The following is a 13,692-nucleotide window of genomic DNA, read 5'->3' as shown; positions in this document are numbered from 1 at the left end:
TCTAAATTGAACGAGAAAAATGAAATAATACTAAGCATAATACAATATTCTAGATTTAATTATAATTAGGAAAAAGTTAGTTTGAGAGTACTTTTCATAGGCATATAGAATGAAATCTTCTGAAAAATAATATCACATAAACTCATATTATTTTCTAATATATAACTATTTTATATAAAAATCAAATTCAATGATCTTAAAAGCGAAGGATAAACCTCAAAATTTACGAATATAATGAGTGGGAATATAATGCTTATCTATCATAAAACCATATGAAATATCAATTTTTGCTTTACGCCTAATTTTTGACGACAATTAGCAAAAAATGTTAAATGTTAACACCCAGTCCATTTGAATATGAAAAATAAAATTGACTTTGATTAAATGTTTTTATTTATCATGCAATTCTTCTTGCGACCAAAGATTTGAATAAAATTTCAAAAAAAAGATAGCTTAAAAAATAATATACGGTAGTGTTTACTAATAGATGAATAGTATATAAATTCTATTAAAATGGATTTGATCCAAAAATATATAAAATTTGATCATAAATCAAATCGTTTTAAATTACTTCTTCATTTAAATTATAACAATTATTTTTGGTTTTATATTTTTTTGGATCAAATCCATTTTAATAGAATTTATATACTATTCATCTATTAGTAAACACTACCGTATATTATTTTTTAAGCTATCTTATTTTTTGAAATTTTATTCAAATCTTTGGTCGCAAGAAGAATTGCATGATAAATAAAAACATTTAATCAAAGTCAATTTTATTTTTCATATTCAAATGGACTGAGTGTTAACATTTAACATTTTTTGCTAATTGTCGTCAAAAATTAGGCGTAAAGCAAAATTGATATTTCATATGGTTTTATGATAGATAAGCATTATATTCCCACTCATTATATTCGTAAATTTTGAGGTTTATCCTTCGCTTTTAAGATCATTGAATTTGATTTTTATATAAAATAGTTATATATTAGAAAATAATATGAGTTTATGTGATATTATTTTTCAGAAGATTTTGTGTTCTTCTTCAAAATTTTATTTTTTTATTAAAAAGAATCTTTACAAAATATACATTTACTTTAATTAATATTTAAAAACGTGCTCTATCAACAGTTCCAAAAATTCAATATTTTAGCTTTTCTGAGGTGTCACTTTTGATGAATTTCTGTTTACAACAGTATAAATGACTTATTTTGACAATATGACATAAAATAACGTTCAGAAATAATTGATTAAATGTCAGTTTTGTCAATTGAGGAATTAAATAGAAAATTATCTATGGTATGAATTAAAATTAAAATCCAAAGAAACAATTTTCACCGAATCACAATTGATATGGGATAAATCGTTTATGATGATTTATATAGCATAACATCATGTAATCCATATTTAACAAAAAGAACCGAAATCTAAGTGATATTGATATGTTTTATTGCTGCAAGTCCATTGTTTTGTGATATGATGTATTTGAGATCACATGGAACTGAATTCAGTCATTTTTACTCCGTTATTTTGTAATACCATAACAATAATTGACTGTAAATTATTATCTGTCTTCAGCAAAACTTTAGTATGAAATAATTATAAAATTGGGAAAGACATATGAAAATAAAATGTAGATGGTAAAAAACCTGTTATGAAAATTATCAAAAAAATCCTTTAATACAAACATTAGGGATTGTTGTAAATAACTAGGAGTTGATCTCCCCAATCCAAACTCCTACTCAATTATTCATGCTGTCGATTGAAAATAAATTTATCTTCTCGGACTTCTTTTTGCTGCTTCTGGAAGAGCAGGCAAAGAAAGCTTCATAGGATTGTTAACATTTCCATCTATATGAGCTCTTGCTCCTGCTTGTGTTGCCTTTAAGAAATCCAATTGATATGATTTTCTTTGATTCCAGAGCTTTTCTCGATCTGAAGCAAGGCTTCTATATATTTGAAGTACTTTCTCGCGATTATGGAACAAATCACGGTTCTTTTCGACTGTTTTTTGGAAAACGTATCTTCTGTCTTTTGTAGCACTAATTAATGTTTCAATTTCTTGTTTTTGTCGTTGTAGAAGTCTTTCTCTTGATTCCATATATGCTTTGTAATGACGAGATTTCGATTGTGATAATTCTCGTTGATAAAGTTTATCTGCTTCTTTTCCCATCTGGTCAGCATCATCAAATTTCTTTGCACGAATATATCTTATTTGCTGATCACGCATTCCTCTTAATTTTGGAGAAATTTTATTAAATTCGCGTAATTTTACATCAGAGTTCCACATTTCAGTATGTTGCTTTAATTCTTGTTCATGACGCTTTTTCATGTTCTCTATTGCTTTTTCTACTCTATCTTCTAGTTTATCTTTTTCATATTCTTTAGAATGATCAAAAATAGTAGTATCTGTCGCAATATGCTGAGCTCTCAATTCTACACAACTCATTTCGTGATTTTGAATCAGATCTTTCATTGATTCTAAGAGTAAGTCTTTGGCTCGAGAAATTGCTTGTTCGACTAGTTCTGCTTGATGAAATTCTTTATTTTTGTAAAATGCATTTCGTTTTTGTTCCAAAGATGCAAGACTTAATTGTAAAATTTCGGGATTTCGAGTAGAAACAGGTGTTCCAAGAAGTATTTGAGTTGCAACAGTTGATGCTAAATCGGAGTTATCGTGAATAAAGAAGTCAATTTCTGGATCTTCTTGTCTTTCACTTATATCTGGCAAAGTATTACTTAATCTTTTGGTTCTTCGTGGAGATTTAGGGCTAAAGTTTCCTGTTGTTGGTGATGGTTGAGGAGTTTGGACGGGATGCACTTGTCTATTACGTTTTGAACCGAAATAAATCTCTGCATTCGTATTTGAGCGAGGGCTTTGATAAACAATGTCAAAAGAATCATCAATATTCACACGTGGAGAGAAATCCGAATCTCCTATAGGCGAATAAAGTTTGAATTCTCCTTCACTCATTTTTTGAATTCGTTAGTAAAAGTGTCGATTTTTTCGATCACAATGTAAAATCCCATTTATGCTCAATGAACTTCTGAATAATACAATTTACCATTAAATTAAAGGGATGACGAGTTACGTAATATCTTTCATGCTAAGGTTTTATCTGCGAGCGAAGTTTTGTGATATTTTCATGCGAATGTATTCACTTGCATATTTTAACATTAATTATTGCTTATTCTTAATGAAAAAACTCAATTTATTACAAGGTATATGGATCAGTCCAAAAATATCTATCTAATTAAGGCAATATTGATTTTTATATTAAACATAAGGATAAATCCGCAATTATTGCTAATTACTTTCAATGTATATGTCGCATGATTGATATTCACACTAAGATAATGAACATTGGAAATACAGTAATACAAAAAAACCATATATGATATAATTAACTTGAACATTTCTTATATATGTGTTAATGTATATCTAAATCTAATGCGTTAACAACTTAGATAATAAATCGGTCAAAATATTTTATTGTTCTTGCGAACATTTAAGAGTTTTTTACCATAGTCATTGCCATTGTTATCCATTTATGAGTCTTTGAGATTCGTATGACGAAATTTATAAAACCAATGGAAATTTCATAGTTTTATGATCATAAAAAAGATGTCTTCTAAAGAGACAAATAAAATAAGGGTTTCGTTTTGCTAAAATTGTCACTTTTATAGCATATTTGTTTTTGGATGTTTTGCGAAACCAAAAAAAAAACTATGATATACAATGTGTGTGTAAAGAAAATACTTTATTTACTAGTTAAAAAATCATTTGGTATTGATCAAGTTATTTTTTCTGGATAAGATATTATATGGATAATTGGATAGAAAATACAATTATATAATCTTGTACCTGGTTTAATTAAGCTAATTGTCATCAGAAACTTGTAATTTTTATGAATTTCAGATTTTCTTTTCATTACTGCTTTTCTTAATAGGTCAAGTTCTTATTTACGTTATAAAGTATGATATTTACAAATATCAAGTTATCATGTTTTTTGAGAAATTATGAGAAACAAACAAAAATGAAAAAGATAGGAATAGTAATGAATAGTGATGTGGGTATAGAAAATGTAAGAGATATGAATGCAAAGCAATCAGTATTTAGGATATTGACCATAGATTTCGAAAAAAAAATGCTGCATATTGAGCGAAAACTATGATTATATTATAAGGCTGTCATTTAAAGCATAATGAAACTATTCCCTTTTCATTTTAATCGAATAAGATAGTAAAGATTTTTGAATTAGCTAGAAACTGATGAGATGTTTTCACAAATCAGATTTTTAATCTCTATAATGCATAATTCACTCAATATCTCAATTTTGATATTGCGAGATATTTTTGCTATCGGTTTCGCAATTTTGACACAATAGCAAGAGGGTTCTATAAGCATTATTATCAACGTAGAATCTGAATATCATATCATAAAATGTCGCAAATCTGACATTTACCCGACCAAATAGCAAAAATAATTGAATACTTTTCGCGAAAACTTTAAAAATCGATAAAAATATGAAATATAGATATTAAAGAGACTTTTTATATAATATTCATAAAGATTTTCCAAAAATATGATACCGCAAAATTAAAAAAGTGACGTCTTGAGTGGAGTCAAATGTCGAAATTGCTAGCTAAATGTTTTTTTAGCGAAATTGCGTATTGTACGTTTTTTTCGCAAAACGAAACCCTTAAATAAAATTTAAACATTCTATCCGACCATAGCAGATTTTACATGCCATTGAAATTCTGATTTCGAACGATATAAACGTACAGATATTTAAAAATAATTGAGAACCCAGACGTTAAGAATCATAATTTAATAATGTTCTCTCGCTCTAAGCAGACAAAGCCTCTAAAAGCAGTCCCTCTGAAGTTCGTTAAGGAGGGTGAAAACCTTGATGTAGCTAACTCAATCATGAGTGTTGAAATGTCTGGTGCATCAAAGACAAAGACACCTAAAGTCAGCAGAACAAGAAAATCTTCTACAATGAGCAGTCAAAGAAGGTCTGCTTCAATCGAAAGAATCTTCGAAAAGCAGAAGCAAAGTGAAACAAAGATCAAGGAAGATCTTCAGAAACACCTTCAAGAATTGAGGGCAAAGGAGCATTCACTCATGGCTCCACCTCCTCCAGTATCCAAATTACCACCTCCCCCGCCCCCACCACCACCACCAGTTTCATTGGCTCCAAAGGTGAGAAAGATTGCTCCTTCAAAGACTATCATACCAAAGGGAGCTGTAAATCAGATGGCCGCAATTTCTCTTGGTGAAATTACAAAGGGAAAATCCTCTCTCAGAAAGGTTCATTCTCAAGAAATACCAGAGGTCAAGAAGGATGAAGATGATGTCTTAGATCTTATCAAGTTTAAATTACAACAAATACGTCCTCACCTTGAGGTCTCATCCGATGAAGATGATGAAGTTGAATCTTCAAGTGATGAAGAATTCTAAGATTCTTCTTATTGAATATTAGATCTTGAAATTCTGTTAAATAGCGTCCATATATTAGATTTATGAATTAATTGTAAAAATATATTTTTCTGAATAATTGATTGTAGAAAATAATGTAATTATTTTATGTGTCAATAATATTGATTGAATTGAGGATTGCTATGGATGAAGAGACGTTTCGATATATGATATGAAATAATGTATAATAAATTAATTTAAAAACATGATGTTTACCATCAAGATTATTCAAGAGTATGTTCCTTGAAATATTCTAATTAGTTCTACTTATCAATTAATGTTTATCAATTAAAAATTTTTTAAAATGTGAAGGTTTCGTAGCTCAGTAGGTAGAGCGTAGTGCTGATAACGCTAAGGTCTTGGGTTCGAGCCCCAGCGGAACCATTTTTTAATTTTTAGAAATTTTTCCATTCAAAAGTCTAAAAATGCTAAATTCTCTCTTTTTGCTGTCAATCAAGAAAGTATATGATAAGAAATTCCAACTCAAGAAGGTTTCAAAGTACATACACTTGATAGCAGCTGCCAAAGACGTGAATTTCATTTTTGCTGAAGATTCATATTTTACGCCCAATGCAACTGCCGACTTTATTCCGCCATCGCAATTGAATTACACTTGGATACCAATGAAAGCTTCGGAAGATTTCAAATTTAATGAAACTAAAAAGAATTGGTTCGCATTTAAAGGAAATGTTAAAATTCCAAAAGAATATTCACCACATAGAGATATTTTACGTCTTACATTTGATGTGGCTGCACATTACAATGTCCGTCGCTGGGATGATGAATTCCCTGCCGGACCAGAAGGACAAATTTGGTTAAATGGAAAACATGTAGGCGCAATTGATGAATTTCATAATTCTCATATTATTACAGAAGGAGGGTTAGTTGAAATTCGTCTTTATACAGGCAGATGCAGTTCAAGTCACGTTTTAAATAAATTTGGAATTACAATTTCAAACAGATGGGCCGAAAAACTATACTATTATCTAAAGGTTACAGAAAAGTTATTGAAAGACATACCAGAAAACAATACACAGCGCGACCAAATAATAGATATCTTAAATGAAGTTTTGCCAATGATAGACATCAGAGAAATAACATGGCCGATTGTATTACCAATTGTACGATATCATGATCGTGATTTGAGCAATTTCTTCGGTTCTCTTCCAAATGCTTTAGATAAACTCATGAAATTACTTAAAACATTGCCTCAGCATACAGAAGACGATCCATTTATTAATGTTATTGGCTACTCACACCTTGATTCAGTCTGGGAATGGCCATTTAACATTTCTCATTACAAATTCCGAAATACAGTGTCATCAATGATCCATTTATTCGAAAATCCACCAACAGACGAGATACCCAAGTGGAGATTCCTCGCTACATCGCCATTACATTATAAATGGCTCGAAAAAGATGATCCAATTTTATTTGAGAAGTTGATGGAATACGCAAAGAAGGATAGAATAGAAGTAGATGGTCTAACATTTGTAGAAATGGACACGAATTTACCAAGCGGAGAAGCTTTGGTAAGACAAGTTTTATATGGCGTCAAATACTTCGAAGGAAAGCTTGGATTCAAGCAATCAACACTTTTCCTACCTGATTGTTTCGGTTTTTCACCGTCAATTCCTCAAATTTTGAAGAACGCCGGAATTGAAAATTTCGTAACTTCAAAAATTTCATGGAATGAGTACAACAGCTTCCCACACCATACATTCATATGGAAAGGAATCGATGGCTCCCAAATTTACTCCCATTTCATCACAACTCCAAGCAGCTGGTCGTACCAAGCATTCACTTACACCGGATTATGTAACATGAGGGAAATTGTTGGAACATACTCTTGTTACAACGAAAAATTCATCAATGGTGTTGCATTGCATACTGCTGGAAATGGTGATGGCGGTGGAGGACTCACTGAAGAGATGCTTTACAACATGGAAGTCCTAAACAAACTTCCGAAAATTGAAGGAGTTCCTCACTTAAAATTCAATAAACTCTCAGAAATTTTTGAGAAGATCAAAAAATACCAAGAAAAATTACCACTTTGGGATGGGGAATTATATCTAGAATATCATAGAGGAACAGCAACAACACAAGAACTTGTCAAGAAACAGAACAAAATGTTAGAACAAACTTTACATAATGTTGAATGGTTGTTATCAATTTATAAGTCACTTTTCTGGCAAAATAATGTCACTTTTTATAAAGAAGCGATAGAAGAATTATGGGAAGAAACAATGATGTTACAATTCCATGACAGTTTGCCAGGAACATGCATCAATGAGGCAAATAATGATATTGTTATGAAAGGCCAAAACACACTAAGAAAATTAAACAAATTACAAAAGAATTTGACAGAAAAATTGACAGAAAAGATGAAAGTTTCCACAGAAGAAAACACAAAAATTTTGTTCAATACTTTGCCATTTGTAAGAAAATTGAATGGAATAACAGTTCCTTCTGGCGGTTGGACATTTACAACTACAGAATTTCCATATATTGACTACAAAGTAGACATGTATGAGATTCTTGAATCCAGCTCTGAATACAAGAAGAATGAATTCAATTTCTCTTTCATTGAGCCTAAAAATGACATAAAAGTTTCTTCAACTGACAATGAAACATTTTCTGTTTTGACTGACGAGTTGAATGTTACATTTTCTAAGATTAATGGTTCTATATTACAGATAAGGAGTTTGAAGACAAAAAGACCATTTTTACGTGGTCCTTCCAATATGTTTGAATTTTATGAAGACAGATCCATTCATTGGCCAGCGTGGGATATACAGTTATTCCACAAAGAAATGCCTTTGAAAGCTCCGAAATTCTTGAACTATTCAATTGAAAACAACTCAATCCAACTGAGTTACATCATTTGCGATGAACCTGAATGCAACATCGAAAACGAAAACTGCCATGGATACAAGAACACAAGATATCTAAAGAGAAAATCTAAAACAGAAGCTAAAAACGAAACTAAAATTGAAAAAGTTTCAGAAATTAATGGAACTGATTCTAAAAATGTTACAGAACTTAATGAATCTATTACAGAAAACAATACAGAAAATAAAGTTAATGATGAGAAAATTAATAAAAATATTACTGAAATTATCGAAGACAATGAAGATAAAAATAATAAAGAAATTAAAGAAAAAAGTGACGAAAATAATAAAGAAATTAAAGAAAAAAGTGACGAAAATAATAAAGAAATTAAAGAAAAAAGTGACAAAGACGATAAAGATAATGATAAGAAGAATGAGACAGAACATTCAGGAGAGAGTTGTGAAGATAAACCAGATGAAGAAAATGACTCTTTCAAGGTTACAATTATCAATCAAACAATTTATTTCAGAGAAAAAGGTGTCATTGATTTTGTCACTTTTGTTGATTGGCATGAACACGATAAACTTCTTAAGATATTATATCAAACAAACATCAGATCCAAGAGTGCCAAATACGGCACACAATTCGGTCATCACGAAAGACCAACGCATGGAAATTTGCCACAAGACATGGCGATGTTTGAAGTCAATGGAAAATGGGCTGATTATTCAGATTCCACAGGAGGAATCTATATAACATCTGATTCTAAATATGGAAACGATATCCACGAAGGTGACTTGAGAATGAGTTTGTTGAAAGCACCACTTCAAACTGATATGTGGGCAGATTACGGAAGAAGAGAATTCACTTACAGAATGATGTTCCATGATAAAGAAGAAAATATTGAGTTCCAGAGACAGAATCTGGATCTTGTAACAGATTTTGTTATAGCTAACTATGAACAGCCAAATACAACATTGAGTTTGGACGATTTGCCAATGGAGGCACAATTTGTGAATATTACAGGAAATGTCATTTTAGATACCCTTAAATTGAGTGAGGACGAAAAAGGAATTGTTGTCAGAGTCTTCGAAGCGAATGGTGGATGGACAGAGTGCAGTTTATCATTCCCGTTGTTGAACAGAAAGAATTGGAAGATTGTTCCTTGCAATTTGCTTGAAAAAGAAGTTAAATACGAATTTAATGTAGACGAAAGCAAGTCTTATCTTTCTTTCTCTTTCGAAATAGAAACATTTAAGATATTATCTTTCAAACTTGAACGTGTTGAGGAATAAAATTTATGTTTTATAAATAACAGTGTTAATCGATTTCAAAACTTTTTAATCACCTAAACTACAGGATATTTATAAGAATGCTGATTCTCAAGTATAAAATTAAATTGCTGTCAACAAAATTTAAAGGTAACTAAACTCCTTTCGCCGATCCGATTTGCTCCATATTTAAAATATAGCTTGCATATGTAGAAGAAAAGCTAATTTTGAAGTACGCCCGAAATCCACCAACAGGATTTCGAGCTACTAAAAAGGTACTTTTAAATGTGATTTTTTTTATAAAAAATTAAATTTATTTTAAGATCAGACTAAAAACTAATTTTATGGAAAATCTATATCGACAAATTTATTACTTATTGGGTATATAGATTTTTTGATTATGGCGATTATGTCTGATATGCTTCCAATAAGCCAAAACACATTTCATACTGATTTCTATAAAAGGTATCTTTATTATAGAAGTGTAAGCTATATCTGTTTGTTTTTTTATTATAACAAATTCAAAATTCTCTTATAAGGACTAGATGAAATCTGTATTATTAAATCATTACCTAAATGAAGGTTCAAATAGAAAGTAAATATCAATTTATATGATACTGAAACCAAATAGTTCTTTTAATAAAAGATAACACGCTGAAAATTATTGAGTATTTGCAAATCTCAAAAATCAATTGGTGAATTTGGCTCAACTTTTAAAATTATAACATCCATATCAAATCATAAAAGCAGACAAAAATTAAAGCCAAACCTATCGGCCAATTTTTTTTGATATTTTGATTTTTGAGGTATACTTTTAAAAGTGGATTTAAAGCACTTATGAAAAAACATTAACTTCTGTCGTTATGATTATTGATTTAGACAATAATGATTTTAATCTTTGATTATCAAAACACTAAAGTCATCTTTTTAACATTTGCTTGGTAGCATTAACTCAAGTCTAAAGTACTATTTTATGTGGCACTCTTAGAATTTTTGTATTCATTGTACACGCTGAAATAGTACCATTAAAGTTATGGCGGACTTTCAAAAAATAGTTTGGTCACCTTTCAAAATTTCAAAGAAATGTTGGTTTTTGCCTCACATCTAACGAAATTTTTATAATACTCATATTGACGAATCATTTTTAAAAGTTTTTAAAATTATTGGATTCGATCAAATCTGAATTAATTTTGACAACTTTTGATAGAAATTTTATATTATGGGTATTACTCTATAAATGATCTTAAATAATATTAACGATATCATGATTTTGTCAAATTTAACTGAAACGTTAGTATTGAAATCAATTATGATGCATTCAATATTTTATTGTATAATTTTACTAATGGCTGTAATATAAACAAATTGATATTTTGATCGTTGACACAGTAGATAAATTGAAAAGACTATCATAAATATTTAAGAGGTGTTGTAAAAAGATCGAAAAGTTTCATCTCATGTATTATCGAATTTCTTTGATAATTTCATCAAAAATTTATTAACAAGATTTTATAAGAATAGCATAAGTTGATATACAAGCTATGTATACTATGATTATCATATGATCTATTTTCAATGGGTAATTTTAAGGGTACAGTCAAAAACCTTTTTCGTATGAAAGTCATTCCCTAAATTCGAAATGGATGCCTTCTTTATCCTAATCGAAACGTTTTTTCTGACACTCTCAAATTATTTTATACGTGGTCATCGAATAAATTGCAAAATATGGATATATAATTGTTGTTTATGCTTGGTTTTAATTTTGATAATTGGCCGGCATCTCAATATAATTTAAATATATCTGAAATTAATTGAGACACCTTTAATTTCATAAAAATTTTTATTTTTAATGAATCTCGTGTCTTTTTCATTCAGTGAATCCAAATTTATGAACGACGTATCATATGTATCAAAAGCAACAAAATATCCACGCAGACCTTTGACGTTTCGCGAAAAAATAAAACATTTCTTCTCTGGTGAATATTGCATTAAATACCAACCTCCGGAAGAAATTTCTGGCAAAAAGACACTGGTTCTTGACCTTGATGATACTTATTTCACGCATCACTTAATCCACCAAACGGAAATCTTCATTATTTCAGATACAACAAGTATTACATTATATTACGTCCAGGACTTAAGAAATTTTTAGATTTTTGCCAGAAAAATTATGACCTCTTTATCTTTACAGCTGCTGAACAAGAATACGCAGATTTTATAATTAACCGTATTTGCCCTTACGTTACAAAGGATCACCGTCTTTATCGTGATTCTTGCTATAAAGAGGGTGGGTTCTTAATTAAGGATCTCAGCTTATTCCAACGTTCTCCAACAGATATTATTCTCATTGATGATTCATCGAATACTTTCATTGCCAACCGCGATAACTGCATTCAAATCGAGCGTTGGACAGGTTTTCACGGCGATAGAAATCTTAAGTCTGATATTCTCACGATTCTTCAAAGCTGTTTAGAAGCTAAAGATGTGCGTCCAGTTTTATCACATTCACGCACTCTCAGAAGACATAGTTATGCTTTTGCCTTCGATTGATTTGTTTGTTTATATATTTTTGTTTTTGTTTGTAAATATTACGGATTGTTTTTAGAATTACCTCTTCTTTATTTATATTTTCAAAACTTCTCTGACTCGAACGAGAATGGAATAATTTTTTTTTACCGAGTCAAAATCTCGTTGAAGTCATAATGTTAATATATTATAGATCTTTATTGGATTTAATAAAGGATTCTTCATTTATTGTTGATCAACGTGCTTTTATTTTTTTGGAATAATTTTCACGGTTGAAACAAGTTATCTGCTAACCAATAAGATAACCTCCCAAAAATCTATATTTCAATCAATTCTCGTTGAAATCTTCAAGAATAAAAATATAAAAGAAACCAATAAAGCAATTTAATTACAAACAAACTTGCTTATACTAGATGGCTTCCTGATAATAAGATCCTTTTTTTGTTACAAAATTTCATTCTTTTGAAAACAACCCTGTAAAGGATGAAAACAATAAGTACTATTACTACTACAAAGCAAAGTTTTGTGAAAAAGTCAGATGAATTATATTTCTTCCACGAAAGACGTTTTCCTTGTTCAATGTTATCTACCCACTTAGACACCTCTAAGTATGTTGGTTTATCACTCTTCAATTGACAATACCTTCCGTTGCGTTCATCAATAAAAACAATAATATTTTTGCCTGTTAGTCCAAATTCCTTTCCAAATTCTGTCTCTGGTCCGTATATTTCGTAATATGTCTTATACTTTGCTAAACTTCTTTCGAAAATTGGAAGAAATGCTTGTAATTTATGTTTAGAGTCAAAGCGTAAGTAAACGAATTCACTACCTGATAACATTAGTTTTTCAACTGCAGGTTTAGAGAATTTGAAAACTCTTTTTGGTGAATTTTTCTGGATAAAAGTACGGTAAGCTTCTGGAGACATTTCTTCAGAGTACGTAATAATGTTTTCTCCATACATTTTCAGTTCAGCACTTCCATATTCAGTAAATGCTAGATATAGATTTGGAATACTAATTTCTTCTTCAAGAAACATTTTTCTGTAGGAATCTAAGTTTCCTTTTTCTTTGTAAGGAAGTGTAAGTGAATAAACTGGATTTGTTTTGGATGCCTTTAAGTGATTTAATTCAAAAGTTGAAAAATTGAAAGGATAATATGGCATTTGGTTCATAAATTCTTTAAGAACAGGAATTGTTCGCTCGCCATTATGCATGTATATTAATCCTATTGCTGATTCAACCCAAAGAACTCTTGGGAATAATCCATTTGTTAAATTCTTGCATAATTTTTCATTTGAATGGCATTCCACTTCTCCAAATTCTACGTCTGTATTGTTTTTGTTTAGTTCAACGAATTCTGTCCATGTTGGTGCAAATTTTTGTGAATGTGGGCAAAAAGTACTATAAACCTTGATACACATCCTCTTATGAGAGCCTGTAGTTGAATCAAAATTGTTTTCGTTCAACTGATAGTATTCAGCTATGGAAAAGAGAAACGGAATCATTAAATTTTTGTTTGAAAAATAAAAAAATCTATTTACAAAATTACCGAAATCATTGTTCCTTATTCTAGATTTAAAATAT

At 30.0% G+C, this 13,692-nt stretch overlaps 4 protein-coding genes, 1 non-coding gene and 1 pseudogene across 6 annotated transcripts, besides 2 other annotated features; 4 read left to right on the top strand and 2 right to left on the bottom strand.

The window, feature by feature from the left end:
- Positions 1-1,154: 1,154 nt before the first annotated feature.
- Positions 1,155-1,192: a mobile genetic element.
- Positions 1,193-1,672: 480 nt separating this feature from the next.
- Positions 1,673-2,973, bottom strand: TVAGG3_0868340 (uncharacterized protein; the record flags this gene model as incomplete). The annotated part of the gene is made up of 1 exon (XM_001330610.1): positions 1,772-2,971. One exon carries the CDS (start codon positions 2,969-2,971, stop codon positions 1,772-1,774), a length of 1,200 nt encoding a protein of 399 aa, XP_001330646.1.
- A 1,861-nt stretch (positions 2,974-4,834) lies between these two features.
- TVAGG3_0868330 (uncharacterized protein) lies at positions 4,835-5,632 on the top strand (the record flags this gene model as incomplete). Its single annotated transcript, XM_001330611.1, has 1 exon — positions 4,835-5,461. One exon carries the CDS (start codon positions 4,835-4,837, stop codon positions 5,459-5,461), a length of 627 nt encoding a protein of 208 aa, XP_001330647.1.
- A 158-nt stretch (positions 5,633-5,790) lies between these two features.
- Positions 5,791-5,863, top strand: TVAGG3_0868320. Its single transcript has one exon. It is a non-coding gene; the product is annotated as a tRNA-Ile (tRNA).
- A 41-nt stretch (positions 5,864-5,904) lies between these two features.
- TVAGG3_0868310 (glycosyl hydrolase) lies at positions 5,905-9,606 on the top strand (the record flags this gene model as incomplete). Its single annotated transcript, XM_001330612.1, has 1 exon — positions 5,905-9,606. One exon carries the CDS (start codon positions 5,905-5,907, stop codon positions 9,604-9,606), a length of 3,702 nt encoding a protein of 1,233 aa, XP_001330648.1.
- A 122-nt stretch (positions 9,607-9,728) lies between these two features.
- Positions 9,729-10,650: a mobile genetic element.
- Positions 10,651-11,425: 775 nt separating this feature from the next.
- On the top strand, positions 11,426-12,189 carry TVAGG3_0868290 (annotated as a pseudogene). The gene has a single exon: positions 11,471-12,132. A coding segment is annotated over exon 1 (662 nt).
- A 323-nt stretch (positions 12,190-12,512) lies between these two features.
- On the bottom strand, positions 12,513-13,613 carry TVAGG3_0868280 (disulfide-isomerase C17h9.14C-related family; the record flags this gene model as incomplete). The annotated part of the gene is made up of 1 exon (XM_001330613.1): positions 12,513-13,613. One exon carries the CDS (start codon positions 13,611-13,613, stop codon positions 12,513-12,515), a length of 1,101 nt encoding a protein of 366 aa, XP_001330649.1.
- Between the last annotated feature and the right edge of the window lie 79 nt (positions 13,614-13,692).

This window comes from Trichomonas vaginalis, chromosome VI (assembly GCF_026262505.1).
Source record: "Trichomonas vaginalis G3 chromosome VI, whole genome shotgun sequence".
Taxonomy (NCBI): Eukaryota; Parabasalia; order Trichomonadida; family Trichomonadidae; genus Trichomonas; species Trichomonas vaginalis.
This window is presented reverse-complemented; position numbering and strand designations above follow the sequence as displayed.